At 47.9% G+C, this 22,575-nt stretch overlaps 1 protein-coding gene across 2 annotated transcripts in view; it reads right to left on the reverse strand.

Annotated features, from left to right (window-relative positions):
* LOC308319024 (poliovirus receptor homolog) overlaps positions 1-22,575 on the reverse strand; it is a 134,471-nt gene that overhangs the window by 56,026 nt on the left and 55,870 nt on the right. Inside the window, exon 7 of one of the 2 annotated variants that reach the window (XM_080768822.1) lies at positions 12,519-13,919. The exons of the other annotated variant lie outside the window; for it this stretch is intronic. Within the exon in view, the coding sequence (XP_080624948.1) occupies positions 13,276-13,919 (644 nt within the window). The 3' untranslated portion in view covers positions 12,519-13,275. Of the gene's footprint in view, positions 1-12,518; positions 13,920-22,575 lie in introns of those variants that run through there. 2 annotated transcript variants of the gene reach the window in all.

A 22,575-nucleotide genomic window follows, 5' to 3' on the forward strand; every position in this document is an offset into this window, starting at 1 on the left:
TCTCTGTACACAGACATCCCTTTGAAGGCGGTGCCAGTGAGTGCATGGGTATGCACTCTCAGCAGGAGCCGCCTGTTGGGAATGGCTGAATGAAACAGCCGTAGTATATCTGATCTGCAGAGTGCTCTGGGCAAGATGCGCGCAAACTGTAAAACACACATACACCCGCCTGTGTACGTGTGCACACACACATACATGGATGTGTGTGTGTGTGGGTGCTTGCGCGCGTGCATGCATGCAAAATTAATGTGTGTCCGTGTGAGCAGGCAGATGTGTGTATGCACTCAAATTTGGGTGAGATAATCTATACTTGGGCGGAGTGGTAACGAGCAAAAATACATCTTTTATACTCCCATCTACAGTACATCTTCACCGACACACACACACACACACACACACACACACAGAGCTCAAAGAGAGGCTTCCCTGCTGGCTATACAGAGTTCTGTGTAGTTCTTGCTTTTTTTCCCAAGGAGAAGATTCATTCCAGGTAAGGCACGCCTCAAAGACCTTTCTCGGGGCTTATTCGCTACAAGTATACACACAAACATGCGCACGCTGTGTCTTTCATCTCGTGATGCTTTGGGGTGTTTTTGCAGGTGTGTTGAGGTCAAAGTCTCACAGGATGAGGGATGAAGGAGAGAGGTCAAAAGACAAAAGATGCGCTCGCATGCGCACACACACACACACACACACACACACACAGGCACACACAGAGTGGGAGAAGTCATACCAACACAGCTGCATCAACTCACCCATCCGAAACAACACTCCACCCTCACCTCATGTCCTCCCTCCATCTTAAATCGGACTTGTCCTCCTCCTGCCCCCCCCCCCCCCCCACACACATCACACATCTCTCATCCACCTCACCCCACATTGACACGTGTCAGTGTTGAGGAAGGTTAACTCATCCGCTTCCTTTCTCTCTCCCTCTCTCTCTCCCCCTCTCTCTCCACCCCCGCCCATCTATCCTCAGATCAACCACTGAACCCTCTCTCTCTCTCCACCTCACCTCTGCTTGTCATTGTTGGTCTCATTCTCTCCATCATGTGTCTCTCTCTCTCCTTCAAGACTTTCTCCAGTGCATTCTCTGGGTGTTTCTCACCTCTTTCACCCGCGCCTCGTTCCCTCGCGCCTTTCATTCTCTCCAACAGATCATCCCTCACTGTCACGGTCTCTTTCATGTTCCATAAAGTTTGCCTCTCACCTCATTCTTTTTCACCTCTCAATCTCACCCGTCTAGTTCTAGCCCTGCAGTGTATTTTCCTTTCTCATCCACCTCCGTTGTCTCACCTCTGCTCTGCCCCCCTTTCGTTCTTTCTACGTCTTCACTCTCTCCTCCATTTTGTCCCCATTAAACTTCACATTTTCCACTCCATTGTCTTGCATTGCAAATTATCCTCTTCCCCTCTGCTCTGGTGGCACTGCTTCCCCCCCCAGGACTCCCTGCCTGCCTCTGTGTCTCATCCTACCCACAATGCATTGCAGCCACCCCAGCACCCCCCCCCCCCCTCTTAAGACTGTCAGCACGGGACAGGAAGAGTAAACGCCCAAGGGTCGTCATGGGGATAGAGGAGCATCCATTTCCCCTTGTGAAGTCAGTCTGTCCGCCTCGTGCATGCGTGTGCTCGCATTCTCTCGCTATGTGTCTTTGTGGAGACCAATATTGTCCACAGAACAATAAGACAATCAGTGGTGTAAAAGTGGGGATGTTTCGCTGGCTGTCGCTTAGGGTAGAATTTAGGTACAGTGTGTTAAGTGCCAAGTCTGGGCATGTACCAGTTTAGGTGTTAGGGATGGCATAGAAATCTTTTGATAGAAATCTTTCAAAAGGTCCTCACACGCTCGTCCTCACATGCGCGTGTATGTGTGTGTGTGTCAGTGTGTCAGTGTATTTGTGTTAAAACAGACAGTCTGTGCGGCTGACCACGAGATGAGATCAAGTTGTTTACCGAGTGTAGAAAAGGAATGATACAATTTCCTGTGATTAACATTGCCTCTCCCTCCCCTCTGTCCCTCTCTCCCTTCCGCCTCTCTCTCTGTGTGCCCCCCCCTTCTCTACGTTTAAAATGTTCAAAGCGTAGGTGATTCACGGGATGCACACACAGATCCGACGTACCAACGACTAAAACAAAGACGAAAAATGTTCGTCGACTACCTTTTTCCACTGACGAACACTAAATGGAAACAAAATGAAAACTATGATGACTAAAACTAAGACTAAATATACTGACAATTTCGTCAACAAATAAAAACTAGACTAAAATGTCGGGAAGGGATTAGTGGACAAGTGATCCAGTATAAGTCATTTTACACTTGGTTGCATGCTGAAAACGCGTTGTGAGCTTGTAGATCGGCTATTTTCAGCAAGTGTAAAAACAGTCATTACGATGGCATCAAGGCCCGCCAAAATACATTTTAGTCGACTAAATCTACAGTTGATTTGACTAAAACTAGACTAACACTAAAACGTTCCAGGCGACTAAAATATGAATAAAACTAAAATGAAGTTTTATTCCAAAGACTGACTAAAGCCTGTACCCTTATTCACATGGTATGCGTTTTACATAGTTGTTTATGTGTAGCATTATTTATTTGCCTTTTGGCGTCTTGCCCGAGGCCACTTTAAAGTCATTCTAACATTTCTGAACATTTTAGGGACACCAGATAAATTGATTAAACCACAACTAGACCCAATTAGACCCTAACGACACTATACAGCCTGCGGAAGTCTGTCAACAAACCGTGAATGGAATATATTTGGAAAATATTTGGCAACAGTCAAAACAACTTTTTGACAGGCACTCAGACAGACTGACAGACAAGGATTAGTCACCACACGAAGGCCAACAGAAACAAGCAGGATTCTACTTTGATAATTGGGGTCAGAGCTGGAGAGAGGCTGGCTTTTTAAATTCCAGTGGGGTGGCCCGGCCACATCCATCATTCAGGCATCAGCAAGCCAGACCTGGCCATGCATCACTCGCTCTGGGATTTATTAGTCAGGTCTGAGGCTAGAGGGTGAGAGGTTAAGCATTTATCAGCGGAGAAGACTAAAGTGGTCATGTTTGCTAATTCATAAAACTAGTCTATGCTCCGTCGCACGGCGGTGTCGCACGTTTGAAAATAGCCCAACGCACTGTACGGCACAAGCCCACGACGTCTTGCATCGGACAGTGGCGCGGTGTGGGCTTGTATAGGTCCATGCGTCTATTTTAAAACGTGCGGCTTTAGTGTGGACAGTGGAGCTCAAACTGTCAGGAATCATTGTCAGCAACGGAGAATGGAGCTGCCTGGGGCCAAGGCTTAAATAAACAAATCACACATTTCATGCGCATTCATGATGCATACAGGCATACAAAGACGCAAGCGCACATGCATACAAATACCGATGCGTGCCCAACTATACTACATTGTGCTGCTGCTCTGCACACACACAGACACATGGAATCAGCATGTGGCCAATCGTATCTACAGCTCTTACTGGATGTGTCCAAACACACAACTCAACTGGCCGAACGTGGTGCACTACACACACACACACACAACACACTGCCTGCCATCTCCCATCAGATTGGTCGATAACATGGCCACTATGGCCGGCAGCCCAGGCTGAATGCCCCCAGGGCCTGTCTGTCTACTGTACCATCTCTCATCACCATTATGCTACAGTAGCACTGAGGGGACAGTGGTGCTGGAACCAGACCATACTATACATGCAGGGTCACTTTGGCTACGGCCAGACCGGCAGCTCAACTCCAATGCTTGGCCTATCCAGATTGGAATAGACCATCCTTTTATGTATAACCAATTCTGACCAGATTCTAAAAATGTCTGTTTGAAAATGACAGTTTTCTGAAAAAGATATGTTTCTATGTCAGTCGTTCTTCGATTTTTCAAAATAGCAGACCTACAAGCTTGTAGCGCGCCACTCGGTGGCGCGCTATGAGCTTGTAGATCTGCTATTTTTAAATAGCTAAAGCATAACGTAATGCTAATACCAAAAGGGGTTCCAGCCTAAAATGGGATAAACAAACATGTCTGTCTCATATCTCTGTACACAGACTTCCCTTTGATTTTTTTATCAAGTCAGAACAGTAAAGAAACAAGGAAACAAATTCTTGCAATTCAGATTTGAACCACATTCATAAGTGGTTTTAAAATGTGATTTAAATCTGGTTTCTAAAGATGTGTTTCAGACTTCACCGGACACTCGGGACAATGAAGCCTGATTTATTCTTTGTAGTATGACTTTGTCATGTTGTAGTCGAAAATAGCCAATCTACATTATCACAATGCCTTCCATCACGACGCATTGTGAGCTTGTAGATCTGGGAGCTATTTTTGGTATAAGTTAAGCATTACTCACGCCTACTGTATGTTGTTACAACAGCAACCAGATTGACAGGTTGACAATGTGTCATTACACAAATGCAATCTGATCACATGCAAATAACAGTGTGGACAGTTTGTACTAAAGGCTGTATATTTGACTTGACGTCCAGTTTAGCTGCTCCCTCTGCACACTAGTGTAGAGTTACTGAGAGGTGAGGGTGGGGGTGGTGGAGGTGAGGGTGGGGTCCCCCCCAGGGCTTACACAAACACACACATTGTTATCTTGGGGACACGCATACAAAAGCTTTTGGTTCATCTTGTCCATTATTTCTAGCTTGTGTCGGGGGATAGGCGGCGTCACTGCATCTTTATGTGGACATAAAAGACACTGTTCAGTGACACGCATGAACAAAAACACACCTAAAGGTCATTTCAGATGGGCAGCGATTAACGCGGCTAGTAGTAATTCATTTTTATTTATTTATGAGGGGCGACAACACAAGCATATTTACGTGAGCAAGGTCCCGTGAAATTGTCAGGCACGTGCTCGTTTCGTGCACACGCCCGCGACTAACTAGACCTGGACCTAAACTTTGAAGAATTACGGAGTCTTATTTCATGAAAATTCTGCTGAAAATAATCCCATCGTTTGTTGCCGAAAAACGAAAAACAATCCACTTCTGCGATGCGAATCAACAACGCAGAATGGAGCAAGAAGGATCCGACTATGAAACCCTTGCATTGAACTCAGTTTCCCAGAAGCCCTTCGGTGCTTCCGGTTACATAATCATAAAGCACCATCCTAGTCACGATGTCTGCAACAAAGCAGTTTTTTAAAAAACGGCGAATTAAACATAAAACAAATGGCGGGTTTAGCGGATTCGGCAGGGATACACAATGGGGGGGGGAAAAAGACAGGTTTAGTGGGTTCCACAGCGAAACTGTTAAGGGCTTACATTTACACTCAGGATTTTACAGTCCATTCAGCGAGTTCTGGTGACACACACACGGATGGAAATGTACAAAAAGTGTGTTTTTGTGTTGCTGGCGGGCTCTTTAAAGGTTGCCGCCACTTCCCACTGTGCCGGAGTCTTTTACCACCAGCCAATAGCCTGGGGGAGTGAGTGTGTGTATGTGTACCAGAGTGTGTCATTGTGTTTTGTGTGTATGTCTTTGTATGCGAGTTAGAAAGACCAAGACCAAGAGTGTCTGTGCATTTTGTGTCTGTGTCCACGTGAGCGAGCGTGTGCACACTTCGTCTCAAATCACCCTCAAATCCAAAGCAATTAGCGGGTCCAGATGGTGGGCAGGACTAGCACAGTAAATAGCTGTGCAGTGTGTGCACCGACAGAAGAGAAGCAGTGACAAATGCCACGCGTGCACAGTGGCAGCAGGACATACGGATCCATGACACTGACTGGCACCGGCAACACCAGCATAGTACAAACACTACACAATCTGTGAAACCTGGAAAGAAGAAGCCTTGCGTCACAGATCTCTGCCAGAGCTATTTTCGGTTGACGGAACGGTAGTTTCTTTTGGAGTGGCTAACATGGGAGGTGAGGCGAGGGTGGTCACACAACATGCACCTGCATGACTCAACCAGCACATGCTTGACCCACGCAAACACCACACACACACACACACACACAGATGATTGAAGTACTGTGTAGACACAAAAACAAAGGCCCAGATAAACACACACACACACACACACACACTAGTGTACTGTTGGGACGCACACTGACACACTGAAACCCTCCCTAAATTTCCTCCCACCAGCCCTCGTTAAATTTTGACCAAACCAGTTTGGTTTAGTAGTCAGAGTTCAAACAATGCAGCCTTTGAGCGGGGCTCCATTCACCGGAGTTTCAGCCAGCCTTGCACATTCTCCAGCTGATAACACAATCTGTCTGCCTGGAGCACCCAATGGCTAAAGCAACAGCACCACATTCCTAAGCCCTTACTCCCTGTGCGTGCGTGTGTGTGCGCGCGTGTGCGTGTGTGCTACTATACTTATGAGCAGTGTTGGGCAATATTACTTAGGAGAGAAATATGTTACTTATTACTCCTTAGAAGTAATAATATTACATTAATTATTAATTGGAATCAAGACTAATTGATATATTATATTACATATTACTTTTGCACCCCCCACACCCGCAAAAAAGGGATATACTGTACAACGACATAATCTCTTTAGTCAGCTTCTTTTAGAACTGAATCCAATCGTTTTGAATAATATTAAGAAGAGTCATAAATCACCCTAAAAGCCTATACAATAAAGCAGCAATCTCTCTCGACCTTTTAAATGAAAATGTTTTCAAGCCAACAGCCAACAAAACAGTAATACGTAATATGTGCCAATTTCATATATATTACCGTTTTGTCAGAGTAATACCTTACTTTACTCGTTACTGGGAAAAGTAATAATATTACAGTAATATTACTACTAACTAGTTACTGCCCAACACACTGCTCATGAGGGCCAAATAATGTCCCAAAAGCATCATTTAGAATAGTACAATTTCAGAAATAGACATTGTCGGGACAATATTCATGGTCATCATCACATGGTTAAAAAGAATGTAGAGTTAGGCTTATACAATTAAGACAAGATTCAGTTTGGGTTAGGGTAATGCCTTTTAGAGTTTTGGTTTGGGGGTCTGGTTGAGAGTTATGCTAGGCCTATTATTTATACCCGTGTTGTGCACCACCAAACACGGCATATCCACAGTAATAAGCTCACAGCAACGCTTGTAGATTAAGGTTACAAATGTTGACGTCCTCACAAATATCATAATACAAAGTTGTGTTAGTGTGTGTGTGTGTACTGCTGGAGGCAGGGCGAGCGCAAAGGGTGATTTACGTGCGATGAAAATTTTATCAAACATGTACATTGCTGTTTCAACACAGCTGAAACGGTTTTCCTCCGATTGTGTGCATGTTTCACTATTCCCATGTTGCAATATTGATGAAGACATCTGCAGCCATAACCCATACTCCATCCATGCTCTCGGTGTGCATGAAAACAGTACGGCTACAGCACAGAAGCGGAAGTGTAGCTTTCAGCGAAACTACAGCAGGATTCCAGATTACCTGTTGCCAAGGCAGCAGGTTTACACCCAGCCAACCAGGACACACACACACACTCACACAAATGAGGCACGAGGGGGCTGGTGCTCGAGTTACGGCAAGTCTCTGCTACGAGAGCATATAGTTCCACAATCGCCCGTTATCGCCAGTCTGCCTGACAACGCAACAGATTTAGTAGAAACCGTGAAAAAAGGGAATGAGAGAAAGAGACACGTCATACCAGCCCGATCAATTAATCAATAAATCTAATCAGTAATAATCGATGAACGCCTCCATTCATTCTCACCACCATGTCGTCACGTACTGTATAGCTAACCTCAAGTACCACATACTGTAGTGTACAGTAGCAGACAGGCAGGTGCAAGATGGAAGAGGAAGACAGACGGGAGAGAGAACAAATTACACGTGCGTGAACACGCACACAAGCACCCATGCACACACACAGTGAGGCCAGAGGATCATTTCAAAAATCAAAAATCTTTAATCGCAACTGAACACAATAAAAAAAAAATCATAATATCGGACAAATTGTGACTATAACAGTTCTCTTTTCAAATGTTGCCCCCTCCCCGCGACACACACCCCCCCCCCCCCCCCCCCAAAGAAAAAAAATAAATTTACACAGAACAGTGAATAAAATGCACGTTTCAAAAAGGGGGAGGGGGGGGTTTAAAATGTGTACAGGAAAAAAAAAAAAAAATACATTTGCCAGTAAGTACTTTTTGGCAGCAATCACAGCGCGGCAGTCGATAATAAAGCACTCGAGAGGACATAAATTATAAAGCACTGCAAAAGAAAGAAAGAGAAACGATAAAAAAAGAAACGTAAAATGAGAGATCCTTCATGCGTGTCGCCACTGAGAGATACACAAACGTGACACCATAAATTAGTAATTATTTTGTTTTTTTTCTTCTCTCCGCTAGATATTTATATATTTATACTATGTACATAAGTGAGAGGGGGCTTTTCTCTTTAAAAACCCTTTTTTTTTCTCCTTCTCTTCTTCAAGTGGAGACATTAAGGCTTCGATTTTTGAGCCAGAGGGCGCATGCGAAATATTGTGGCTTTCGCAAAAAAAAACAACCAGGGAAAAAAATAAATACAATAAAAGCAAACCCAGAAACCTTGTTTAAGAAGTTTGTGCTAGGGGGCAGGTCTGAGGGGGGGGGGGTTGAGAGAGCGTGACTAGAAAAGTGGCTTTGTCAGCGCGCCAGGGGAGCCGAGTGGGCTGCCGGAGGTTGAGGACATTGGGGAGGGAGCAGAGAGTGGAGGACTGTGACACACTCTCTCTCTCTCTCTCTCTCCCTCCCTGCCTCATTGGTTGCACAGGGTATGATGAGCACTTGAGCAGAGTCTTTTCCTAAAAAAAAAGCCTCTCTGACACTTTGGATGATGGAGCGTGTGTGTGTGTGTGTGTGTGTGTGTGTGCGCGCATTAGTTTAACCGGTGTGTTAGTGCCCAGTCATCTCTGCCTTACTGAGTCACTGGCGCTTTTAAAACTTGGGTTTTCTTGTGTGTGCCCGTGCGCGTGTGTGCGTGCGTGCGTATCTCTTTCTCTCTGCAGTAACAGGACACGGTACATGTCCTGACAGAGCAATGAGGAGATAGGAGATGGTCAAGGAGCGTCTGTCTGTGTGCATGCGTGCGTGCGCATGTACAGTATCTGTGTGTGTGTGTGTGTGTGTATCTGTAGGCACAGTTGTCAGGTATGGATGTCTACCGTTGGGCTAGTAGTGCGCATAATGAAGAGTGAGGGGTGTTTGTGTGTGGGTGAACACACGTTACCCTGCATTCTGTGTGTGTAGCAATGTCTCCTCTAGCCATTCCTCCATGGTGACAAAAGGTCAGGAAGTGGCTCCTCACATTACAGGCCCTTGTGGCATGGAGACACTGCGAGCACGAACGCACGCACGCACGCATGCATGCCACGCCACGCCACGCACGCAAATGCAGATGCAGCACAAAGCATTGCCTCTGTGGGTTACAGTCTACCTGAATGAGCGTGCGTGTGTGCGTGCACAGTACACACACACACATGACATGTCAGAAAGAATACAATATAGTGGTCAAAAGCTTGCGCGTGCGTCACTGCTCGTTAAAGGGAGAAAACATGTGGAACTGCAGGCAATGTGAAAACCAGGTTTGTGGGCTGTAAGGCATTGTTTCGTGTGTTTTCTTTTCTTCCCATGTGCATTTAAAAAAACATAAAGACTAAATATCAATTCTTCTGGGCTGCTGCTGGGTAAAATAAATTGAAGTAAATTCAACCTGCGCCGAACAGGCATTCATTATACGGGGTTAGGCTAATTACATTCTGAGCCAGGTGAAATTTGCCCCCGCCAAATCACAAGGTCTCCCTTCCTCCCCTCGTGTTGTTCGCAAAGCACCAGCTCTATTTATTCTGTTATTTACATATTTTAGATAAATATCCACATTTTCACAAGAAAAATAAAGATGCTTACATACTGGATACTGTACGTATAACCTCACACCAAAATGTACATACAACACTTTCCTCCCCACGTTTGTCATCGTCTTCGCACACCAATCATTTCACACACACAGATTTGCTCCATAGTCCATACAAGGAAAAAGAGACCCTCCCCCACCCCCTCCCCTGCAATGATAATCATACACCAGTGCAAAAATAAAAAGATAAAAGAGATACATTTTTCAGTGGTTGTGAGAAATTGACGGCATTTCGATAAATCTATCCAAGGCTGACAGGAGTTCTAACGCGGGCTACGACCATTAGATGAAAAATCTATAGGTCGGTCTGGCATAAGATATGCCAGATAGTGATCGCTCGCTAATGGCTTAAATGGTGGCTCTGTTCCGTTGTCATATCTCCGGTTCTCTCTCTCTCTCTCTCTCTCCTCTCATTTTTCTCCAGCACCTCTCTCTCACTCTCCGCTCTGTCAAGGTCAATAGCTGCCATCAGGGCAGACCAATTATATGTCCTTATAAGGATAGCTCAAAGAGTGTTAAGAGTGTGCGTACTTGTGACACGCACATGCACGCACACACACAGTTCAAGGTTAAATGGTTTTGAGCCGAGTTACAAGCGGGCGTGGCCATCATTTCCCAGGGAATTGTGTCGCCCAGCGTTTGACCCCCAGACCTTGGGGTGGACCTCATACATGGGCTACGTCTTGGACCACACACACCGCCAGAGGCACCGTCTGGACAGCCAATGAGAGGGCCTGCTCACCAGCGTCCCAGGCGGTCACCGGTGAGTCAAGAGCGAGGGGTCGATTCTAAGGGCATAATTAAGGGAAGCTCGGACCGAAAGAATGTCTTTCCCTGGGACGTTCCCCCTGCAAGAAGACGATTGGTCAGAGCCCTCCGGTGGCTAGTTAGTTCGCCGGGAAATACACATGCATGCCCAGACACGCACGCATAAGCACATGTCTGCCTATATGTGCACACACTAGGGCTTTAAGCAACTAGTCGACTAGTAAATCCACTAGTTGACCTTGCTGGTACTAGTGGACTAGTTGAGAAGAAAATCAAAATTTTAGGCCTCAAGATCAGCTAGAATGCTAGATTATAGTCACCAATGTACACCGTTTTTAAATGTACAAACACTTTGACACAATAGCTAGTTAACCCATTCTGGGTGGGAACCCCTTTTGGTGTTTCAAACATTATGTTATAATTTAGCTATTCTTTAGATCTAGAAGCTCATAGAATTTAAACGAAAAATCGTTAAAATGTGTGAAAATTGTCATGATTTAGAAGATTTTTTTTTTTTAATTTCGACGTCAGGCAACTAGTCAACTAGTAAAAATCACTAGAAGTGTAAGCCCTAGCACACACACACACAGCCTCGGGTGCGAGGACAGTCTATAGCTGCAGAGGTGTTCTCCGGTGGCTCGTTAGAAGACAAATAAACAGTCAGCAGACAATCAGGCCTGCAAGCTGCCATCGCACAGGGGCCGTTTCTACCGCACGCTGCCTCGTTAGTCAATACCACACCTGCAGCCCCCCCCCCGCGGGTGGAGGCGACCTTTAAGCATCCCTCAATCAATCGAGCATTGGGTCATCTCGATAATGGAGGGAAAGATGATATTATCCTCGTTGAAAATCTATTTAGAAAAACCTCACATGAGCCTTAGGGTATAGAGAGACGACGGGGGAGCAGAGTGCGGTATATACAGTCGGGGTATGGGAGGATGGCGACAGTAATTGAGTGTACTGCGGAGAACCCTGTCCAGCCCGGGCCGCCATGACATGAGCCGATTGCTCTGGTCTGGTCTGGCCTGGAGGACAATGGTTGTGTGACAGTGAAATACTCTGCCTTCTCTCCACAGCCCTGACCTCAACGCTGGCCTGGATAAATCAGCCCACCATAAACAGAGAGAGAGAGAGAGGGGTGGAGGGACAGAGAGAAGGGGGACAGAAACGGAAATAGAGATAGACACAGATGGAGAGGAGATTTAGGAGAGTCAGTGAGACAACAGGGGATGGAGGAAGAACAAGGTGTATAGGGAGACAGAATGCTGTGGGGGTAGAATGGCCACGTATAACGGGTAATAGGTCGATGAGCGGTGGCAATCTGTTGGTCCGAGCTTAGTGGGCGACTTCACGGGCCATTAACGGTCGGGCTCCTCCTGTCGGGAGCGCTGCGAGGAGAGCGGGAATGAGCGAGAGAGAGAAGTGACACTACCCCCCAACAACACAACCCCCTCCCTCCTCAAATCCATTTCTTCATCTCAGCGACCCTGTCAGAATGACCACATCCTCATTCCTTTCCCTTCATCTCTGTTTACAGAGACTGGTTAAAGCTAAAGCCGAATGCAGTGGCATCGGCACCTTTGCTGACGTACGTTATACCCAAACGAGATTGCCTTCGCGGTCAGACCAGAGAGTGGCCATTTATTGAAACAAACGTAACGGGGTTAACGGGCCATGAAAACACAATCTTCTGAGATGAGAGAGAGAGAGAGAGAGAGAGAACATGACAAAAGCGCAGATGGAGGACGTTTCCTGAGCCATGGCTGCCGGATTTACCCTTATATACTCCCCCCCCCCCCCCCACACCCTTATCAGAAGCCCTCCATCCACCCACCCACTCCCAGACTTGTTAAAGCACAATGAGATGCCAGAGCAATAAAATAAGTTAGCCGACAAGTGGGTGGGGGGTGTGACTAGGGAATAGAAGGTAGTGCCTATCTGCTCGACACCACTCCTTCCTCTAGTGCAGCGTGTTCTAGTGACGATAAGAGTGAATGTGCTAGCGAGATGCTATATATTTTATAGCTATACACCATTATTCCAACGCCAGCAGTATGCCGGTTTTCCATCTTTTGGTCTGTCTGTCAAAAGTCCTCGTCAAAGTCCCGGTGGGTGGTAAGAGATACAACGCGAGACGAGAATGAATGGAAAAATAAAAAATGAAAAGAAAGTGGGATTCTCTTTTTCTCTCCGTCTTTCCGGGTGTTCTGTACTGTAGATGTATCAGGTGATGAAGTTCTGTCTGGCTGGTTGCACGGTACAGGGACGCCATACTGTTCTTGTCAACTTTTTATACACCACCCAACCAACCTTCTTATCTCAAATGTCACCGTCTGCGAGGGGGGTGGCGGGCGGGGGCTGTGCCGTCGCAGTTCATGGATTTTCAATTAAATTTTGTTTCCCAAAAAATAAACGCGATATTCTTTTATCCTCTCCGCATAGGACGGGGGGGGAGGGGGGTCGGGTTAGGGATGACCCCCCCCAGCTCCCCCCGCGTCTCCACCTCCTCACCCTGCACACACCTTCAAATCCACATCAGGGAGGAGGAAACCCTCCATCTTTTTTCCTCCACCACACTTCTCTCCTCCTCTCTCTCTCTCTCTCTCACACGTAGACAGCGGTCCGTGAGATGACGGAGCCGTCCCTCTGGGACTCCATGTCGTCGTCCAGGTAGCCCCCCATCATGTCCTCCTGGTCGTGGGGCGGGCGGAGCTGCAGGATGGGCTGCGCCCCGACGCCCAGGCCACCGCCGCCGCCGCCGAAGTGGTCGTACCTCTCCTCCGGCGCCTCCTCGTCCTCCAGCTCCAGCTCGTCGAACTTCCTCCTCTCCGCCTCGTCCAGCTCGTTGCTCAGCAGGATGTCCTGGGCCGTGGGCGTGGCCGGCGTGACGGCGGAACCCGGCACCCCCGTCCCCCCGCCCCCCGCCGTGAGGGGCTGGCTGTGGGGGTGGTGGTTGTTCTTATCGGCGGCGCCCTCGCTGTACACGTAGATGGGGCCGTTGTTGTTGCCGCCGCCGCCCGCTCCCCCCGTGCCGTTCTTGCTGGTCTTCTTGCCGCCGCCGAAGAAGCGCGACTTGAGGTCGCTGGCGCCGCCGCGGTAGCCGCCCTGCTGCTGCTGCTGCTGCTGCTGCTGCCGGCGGCTACGGGTCACCAGCACGGCGATCAGCGCCGCCACCAGCAGGACAGCCAGCAGGCAGCCGATGACGGCGCCCACCACCACGCCCGCGTTGGAGGGGCTCACTGTGGGTTCTGTGTGTGGAGGTGAAGGCACAGGGAGAGGAGAGAGAGAGAGATAGGAGAGAGACAGACAGATGGAAGAGAGAGAGAGAGAGAGAGAGAGAGAGGGCGGGGGTGAGAACCGTGTGAGAAAGATAAAGACATAGGCAGACAGTCGGGCCGGGAGAGAGAGAGAGAGAGGTCAAGAGAAGGATGAAGGGAACACCAGGATAAGGAGGTGAGAGAAGCAAGGCAGGAGTGAGGAAAGGAGAAGTGTTGACATTGGGATGGACAGAAGAGAGAAAGAAAGTGAGGAGGGAGAGAGATGGAGCGAGTGTGGGAAAAGGGAACATGATGGTGAAACAGGAGATGTGTGAGAGCGACAGACGGGGAGAGAGAGAGAGAGAGAGAGAGACACACACATTGGTAGATAAAGAGGATGATGAAGACAGCATACAGAGGGAAAGGGCACACATACGTGGGGAAAAGGGCAATGTCAAGGAAAAAGAGAGTGAACGAGAAAAGGGAGAGGGACCAGGGGGAGAGGAGAGGGCAAGAAGAGAGTACAGTGGAGGAGAAAGTGAGTGAGAGATAGAAAGACACAGAGGGGGAGGACAAGTAGAAGGAGAGAGAGAGAGAAAGAGAGGGAGGGGGGTGGCTGATGTCAGTGGTGCTGTATTCAGTCAAGTGTGAAAAAACGCTGAGGTGTCACAAAAGTATGCGACAATGCGTGCGTGTGCCTACCTGCATGTGTGTGTGTGTCAGTGCGCATGGCAATGTGCGAATGTGTGCACGTGTCGTCCCCCCCCATGTGTGTGTACATTCTGTCCATGTGCTGGGCTTCAAGCTGCACTGACTCTCCCCCCCCTCCCTCCCCCCCCCTCAGAGCTGCTCCTGTTCCCATTCTCACAGTCAGCCACGTCACAACAGCATCTTCAGCCAACACTGGCCCACACACACACACACACACACACACACCCACCCTACGCCCTTCCCCCAGCAAGGATGCCCCCAATTCACACAACCAGCGTATGTCCCAGACACACAGCCCACTTCCTCACTGCCAAAGCACAAACCACAGCCAACTTTGTCCTTCAGCCCAATCACCTCCAAGCTCTGTGGAGCAACGGTGTGACTCTGCGAGGGTTAGGGTTATAGGAGGAGCCAGGAGGAGGAAACAAACGGAAGAGAGGAGGAGGAGGAGGACGGACGGATGGATGGATGGATACTCGAAGGAGGCGGATGATGGAGGGATGGCGGAGGAAGGTGGGGGAGTGTCGAAGCCACGCGACGGGATATGACAGAGTCTTCCTCGGCGCAATGTATTAGCGAGCAGGGGACAGACTCCCACCCGTCTCCCCGCAGGAGGTAGCAGTTCAATTTGTTGTCGCACTTCCATATGGCCACGAGACAGCAATTTGCTTGTGTGTGTGTGTGTGTGTGTTACCACTGAATAAGGCAGTTGCCATGTTCCAGACTAAAACGGACACTAAAACACATGCGCACACATGCCGTGTGCACGCACACACGCAAATATTGTACATGGATGAACACACAGGAATAGCAAGTCATTTAAGGCTATTTGGCTTTAGCCAAAAAGCCTTTTCATGGCAATTATATCCAAAAGTATCATTCATGTGGGAGAACAGAGCATGCTGGGAGGGAACCAGAAAAACTAGGCCTTTGCTACCCACTATCGTTTTGCCAAGGATTGTGCATGCGTACTGCGTGCGTGCGTGCGTGTGAGTGCGTGCGTGCGTGCGTGTGCGTGCGTGTGCGTGCTGTGCATCCCTGCTTGTGTTGCAGACTCCAGGGATACAGGGGATGTCTAAATCGGGGTTGCACAGAGGTCCCACATGACAAGTCAGCCCCACCAGTGTTGGTACTGTGAGCTCTGAATCTCCCATCTGCGGCTCTGCCTACCCTCCTGTCTTACTATACAGCCAATGCAGCATTGTTGCAGTTAACTTACTCAACATCATTGCACATGACGTAAACCTCATATTGTTCTGGTTTTAAATAAAAAGGTTTGAATACATGATTTAACAGAGATGGATAATATGTCTTATGAATGTGAATTCTGTGAATACCAAGTCATGCATGTCAAGGCTGAGGCGGATAGATAGAGAAAGGAAGCAATGAACATCCTATTATATCGTAGCGCTGGCACAGTGGGCTCTTAAAACTGAAATGTGCTGCATGCCCGTTTCTATTGGGTCGCTGCATGACAAGGATGCTAATATGTTTTAATAAGCCTGGGTCTCAGGAGAGGCCGAGGTTGTTATTTATTGGAGTCCAGGAGTCCTCGGCTTGTAGCCAGTTCATGGCTCACTGTGCTGGAATCTATTCACTTTAACTTTAATTTCCAACAAACAACCATGGACTGTGACAAAATAACTAGCGCATCCGCTGAACAGATCAGCCAGCACAGTTGGGCTGGCAGAACCTTCGTTAAAACACCGGGGACGGCGCTCCACGCGGCCCAGACTCTTCTCTCTTCTGGCTCCAAAACTATGGAATGAACTTCCCATTGCAATCAGAACTGCAGACTCACTCGCAGTCTTCCACCATAGTCTGAAAACTCTACCTCTTCGGACTCCATTTTAGCCCGCAGCACTTGCGATAGCACTTGCAGTGCACTAGCCTTGGCGACCTTACAGGCATATGCAAAGGCTACATTTATGTGGATCAAGAGCGTCTGCTAAATGCCTAAATTGTAAATTGTAGCACTCATAGTGTCATTGTACAGATATTCTACGGTTAGACGGATGTTCGGTTCTTAGCTTGCTTATGAACCGTGATGACTTTCTATGTATTTGATTCATTACCATGTGGTCATGTTGTTCTCGCTTACTGGAAATCTCTCTGGATTAAGAGCATCTGCTAAATGCCTAAACTGGTAAATTGTAACACACGGTGTCTGGCTGTGGCTTTGTGTTCAGTTTGATAGGCATTGGGGACCATGAAAGCCCAAGTTGACAATATGGCCCGTTGCGAAAACCGATACCCAGCATGCCTCTTCTTCTTCTTCGCTTCCCCCTACCTATAGCTTCCCTGCCAGCAGCTGCAGGAGACTCGACTGAGGAAACGCAGCCTCTAAATGTGTTCCTCTAAATGTGTTCGAATGTCACGATGCTGCTCCGTCCTCGCTCGTCATATATTCGGTACCCTGTACGATATCCAAGGTGCTCCGAGTCCCGCTCGCCTGTTAAGTAGCTTTGACTGCAGGGCCTCTGACAGCATTACGGCTCTAACACGGCTTCTTGTCAAAGGAAGGAGTGTGGTATCCCGCTGACTCGCCCTCCGCTCTCTCTCTCTTCTCGTCACCTCCAAAGCCATTTTACCTACCATGTCGCCCATTTTGCCATTGTATTTCCCGTCATGCTGCAATTTTCTTTTCCCTGCTCCCCACACACTTGAACATATTCATGTCTGAATGAAGACTGTGTTGTCTGAGTATGTGCGCCCTTCTTTGCCTCTCTCCCTCCCCCTCCCCTCCATTCTTTATCCTCAATTCCCCTCGCTTTTCATTCCCTTCCTCTATCTGCGCCCCCTCCTCTCCAACCATTACTTTCCCTTCACTCCTCTCCAACCTATTATTCCCTCTCTCGTTCCTCGTCGTACGCCTTGTTCCCTTTCATCCCACAATAACGCTCTCCGTTTTGTCTCTCCTTCCCTCCCAAGCTTCCTCCTGAACATCTTTCCCGTCTTCTCTCGTGACTTGGCGCTAAACGCTTCCTATTCACAGACATGACGACCGGGGGTGTGTCCCCACATGTCCCACTGCTAACAGGAACACAGGAAATGCATTAGCACCTCCGGGGGCCTCCACTGGGACGTCGACACACGGTGACACGGCAAAGCGTTTCCCTGCAGCAAAAACTGCTGCCCCGCTGGGTTACAAAAAAGGACAAGGAGAGTGACAGAAAAATGTCTTTGGATGAAAGCTAGCAGGTGCGTTATAAAGGTTAATCATATTCCTGTCGAATCCATTTCCTTTACATGCCTTAGAGAGCTGCAAAGAGAAGCAAACATGTGAGGCGTGGACGTAGTGGAGGATCTTTACATATTGGTACAGAAGTAGGTCATATTCCATTCCACTTTATGGATATCATTTTTGCCGATATGAAAACAAACCCCTTGGTCATAATCCTTGCACTTTAAAAACACACACACACACAAAAAAAAACAGTCATTGCAGATTGCTACTCTGCAGTGCAGTGTGGATCCCCCCCCCCCCCCCCCCCCGCCCCCCCCATGGGTGTCCTGTCCTTTTTAAACAGACACGCTACTGCATGTTTTATTCCAATTTGTGGTGCATAACAGTTCACAGCAGGGGCCGAGAACGAGCCCCTCCAGATCCCTACACACCCAGACCTCGACGCAGCTTAACCCATTCTGACCGGGCACCCATTTTGGTGTTGGCATCATGTTATGCTTTAGCTATTGAAAAATAGCAGATCTACAAGCTCATATCGCGCCACCGAGTGGCGCGATACGAGCTTGTAGGTCTGCTATTTTTGAAAAATTCGAAGAACGACTGACATTTTTAGAATCTGATCTCAGGTCAGAATGGGTTAATCAGACCAGTGTGTGTCCCGTGGAAACCTCGTATGAATCTGATCTCAGGTCAGAATGGGTTAACAATGCACCACTGGAATCTATTAGGGGAGCCGGGGCTTTCGCAAAGGAGCACACACAGTCTGAGTGAAAGAGTGCTTTACCCCACCAGCTACAGAAAAAGGCACCCCCCATGTAATATGCATGCTCAAATTGAAGGCTTGGAGACCACCGGAGGGTCCAAGAAAGCTAAAATGTATGACTAAAGCTCCCCCACTCTCCAACCCGAACCCCACCCCCCTATACCGCTGCCTCCATCAGCCCCGACGGAGCGGAGCCAAAAAAGCAGCAGCATGCAGCGACATACGCTTTTTATAAAGTGGCATCATGCAATATACCGTGAGCTGCAAGTGACCGCGAGTAATGAGAGAGATGGGGCGGAAGTAAACACTGCTGCAGCCTCTCCGAGACATGCATGCGAGCCTCGTCATGGGCGTGCACACACACACACACACACACACACACACACACACACACACAGTCACACACACACACACACACAAATCACCAGTGGTCTATGGTCACACGTTGTGGTGTGGAAGTGCGGGGGTGGTTGCAGGGTTGAGCTGTACATAGAGCATAGCCCTTATAATATATACTTCCTCGCGCTGTGAATTTGTACATATTTTCGGTACGACAGCCTCTGTTAGTATGGCAAGTGATTGAACAGGCTGCGCATGTGTGTGTGTGTGTTAATGGGGCCCAGTAGTATAGGCCAGAAGGACTTGGTTCCATCAGATCAGACAGATCTTGCATGGATACACAGGCACGCGCACACATACGCACGCACACAGATGGATGGATGGATGGACGGCAAGACAAGACATGCACCCAATCTCTCTGACAAGCAGATGGACTTGTGCACACAAACTGTCTCAGACAGATGGACAGCAACAAGGAGACTCGTGTGCACTCTGAAATGCTCAGAGACGATCAGCACAGTGACTGGTTCAAGGTTTCTTTATTGTTACACCTTGTATACGGATGCACATGGGTCAAATTCTGCTGGACAAAATACCTTTATAATTCTCTCTCTCTCTCTCGCGCGCTCTCTCTCTCTCTCTCTCTCTCTCAAGTGTACAGTATTGCAGCAACCCATCGCTCGTAAAGTCTGTCTCCAGAAACCCCAGTTCCTATTACACTAGTCGTGGGCTTACACCAGCCCGAGAAACTGCAAATAGACTGGCGTGTGGGAGGATTTTAGGTACCCCCTCTCTAAAAGGGGAGAGTGGAGGGATGGGGGGCTGGGAGGTTGGAGACAGAGAAAATCTGGGTTAGGCCCCTCGGAGGGTGCTGACTGGAGCTAGGGAGAGAGGGATGGATAGATGGATGGAGGGGGTTCAGTTGAAATTAATGAGAGCTGTCTGCATTTAAGGAGAGATAGGGAGGGAGGGGGGAGAGAGAGAGTCTGAGGGATGACGGAAGAGAGACAGAGAATGATGGAGAGAGAAAGGGAAGTGGAGATGGAGTGACAGAAACAGGAGAGACTGAAGGGGAGAGAATGACACGCCGGTAGAGAGAGAGAGAGAGCCCCACTCCGGCATACAGAGATTATGAATGAGTATATATATATGCAAATACACAAAGAGAGATGGGGAGAGTAGAAAACAAAACTGGGGGGCAGAGGACACAAATAGACAGAGAGACACAGTCACCTCTTATAGTGTGTGGGTGTGCACACATAATGGCGTGTGTGATACAGCCATAAGGTAGAGGGGAGCAGGGACCTGCCACGGAGCAGGTGCTGGCCATTTCACGCCTGTCGCCCCCTCTTAGCCCCGTTTGCACGTGCACACACACACACACACACACACACACACACACACACACAGTATCATGTCTTTCATCTAACATTTCTCTCACTACAAATTGTCTCTCAGCACCCACAACATCATCCAATCACTCTCAATCTCTTTCCACTCGCTTTCTTTTTTACGCTGTGTTCAGACTCCAAAATCCTATTTGGATTATATGCCAATCCAGATTGGAATAGAAATAAATAAATAAAAACACACATGGAAACTGATTTTTTTTTCCTAATCAGATTTGAAATTCCTAGACAGAATGTGCAAAACACGGTCATGTTTCACTTCTTTTACGGATTATGAAACTGCAGTTTGTATAAACTATCAAATGATGTGTCAGAAAACAGTTTAACCATTCAGGGCAGGAACCCCTTTAGGTGTTTTAAGCATTATGTTACTGTAAGTTTAGCTATTGAAAAATAGCTAAATAAAAATAGCTTGTTGCGCGGCACTTTCACAGCGAACGTTTTTAACTCATATCGTTGCTTCTGGAGGGGTCCCTGCAACAACATTTTCAGAAGGGGGCCAATTACATATCATTTTCTGGGGGTCCTTGACATGAAAATGTTGACATAGAAACGTGAGGTTTTTCCCGAAAACTGTCATGATTTAGAACAGGGTTTTTGGCCGGGGACCCCCGGAAATGCTTTGGGCCATGTCTCGGGACCCCCGCCCCGCACCCTCACGACACCCAATATAAATGGACTGCTACAATAACCTTAATAATAGAGACAATACACCATAAATAAATACCGATAAATACTAATAAACACATTTCCATTTTCCATAAATAAAAAATAATAATTTGGGGACCCCCCCCAACATAATTTGGCGACCCCCCCCCCCGAGGGGTCGTGACCCACGGGTTGAGAAGCCCTGATTTAGAAGTAATTTGTAGAATGGTCCTCAGGTCTAAACGGGTTAAGAAGCTACATCTGTTTGAATGTCGTTACACCTCAAATCAAAGAAGCTGAGCAGAAGCCCATCAAAGAGCTGTCATCACAATGTGATCCCAAAGCTGCTGCCTGTTATACTGAGTGGTTTCTTCAAACTGAAAATAAATAAATAAACAAAACCCATTTTGGGAGGAAAAAAATCGATTTGGTTGATCTGCACAATCTCACGTTTGCCTGCTTTCAGCATCAAAGCCCCGTCTCATGAGGCCATGCAGGATAATAATAAACATGCATGTAAATGTTTCGATGAATTGTATATACAGGCCCCCGGTGGAAACAACAAGCCATAGTGCTTTCTTGGGTTTTAATCATTTTAGCATCATTTGGTATTTAACTGTATACTTCAGTGCTATTGTTTTGAGAGAGAGAGCGAGAGAGAGAGAAAGAAATAAAATGATGACAGACCATAAAGTGGTGGAAAGGACTTGGCAGAGGGAAGGGAGAAAAGAAAAGACATGAACCTATAGAGACATGGAACGCAAGATGGGAGAGAGAGAGAGAGAGAGAGAGAGAGAGAGACACAGACAGACAGACAGACAGAGAGACTCAGCCAGGAGCTGAAACAGCACAGGCTGACTGATCCGCTCAAGAGAGGTTTGGACACTTACGCTTGCACACGCGCACACACACAAACCCACAGGCACTTAGACACACCCAGAGGAACACTCGTACATGGGCTCAGTCGTGCACGCACACACACACACACAGTCGTTTTGCTAAAAACGTAAAATTCCCCACATGCACACACACAGTGGCATGCAGTTAAATCAAATACACACACACACACACACACACACACACACACACAGCACCAGAGAAAACTGGCTTTGCAGCGAGCGAAAGAGGAGAGACGAGAGAGAGGACACTGTCCCATGAGAAATGTGCCATCAGCAAGCATCCACTCTTCCTTCTGCCCCTGCATCCATTCATCCGCCTCTCTGGGTCTGAGCTTGGCTCTCATGCAAGTTCTGATTTAGCCTCCTTAAAATGTACAAGTGCCTAAACTCCCCCCATCGGCACCGCAGGAGTGTGCGTGTATGTGTGGATGTGTGTGTGTGTGTGTGTGTGTGTGTGTGTGTGTGTGTGTGTGTGTGTGTGTGTGAGAGGGGGGGGGGGGGGGGGGGTTACATCCTTTATGCTACAGCAGTTAGCGGTTAGCCTGGTGCACAGCATGAGATCAGCCCCAGACGAGCAGCAGCGACAAATAAGGAATGCTGTTGGTTGGTTTGGGTTGGTTGGCAACAGTGGATAACCACAAGGGGACTGGAAGGAAAGAGCCATCAGCACAAACAAAGTAACTTCCAGTGA

Source organism: Protomyctophum bolini (genome assembly GCF_963924005.1).
Source record: "Protomyctophum bolini genome assembly, chromosome: 7".
NCBI classification, from domain to species: domain Eukaryota; kingdom Metazoa; phylum Chordata; class Actinopteri; order Myctophiformes; family Myctophidae; genus Protomyctophum; species Protomyctophum bolini.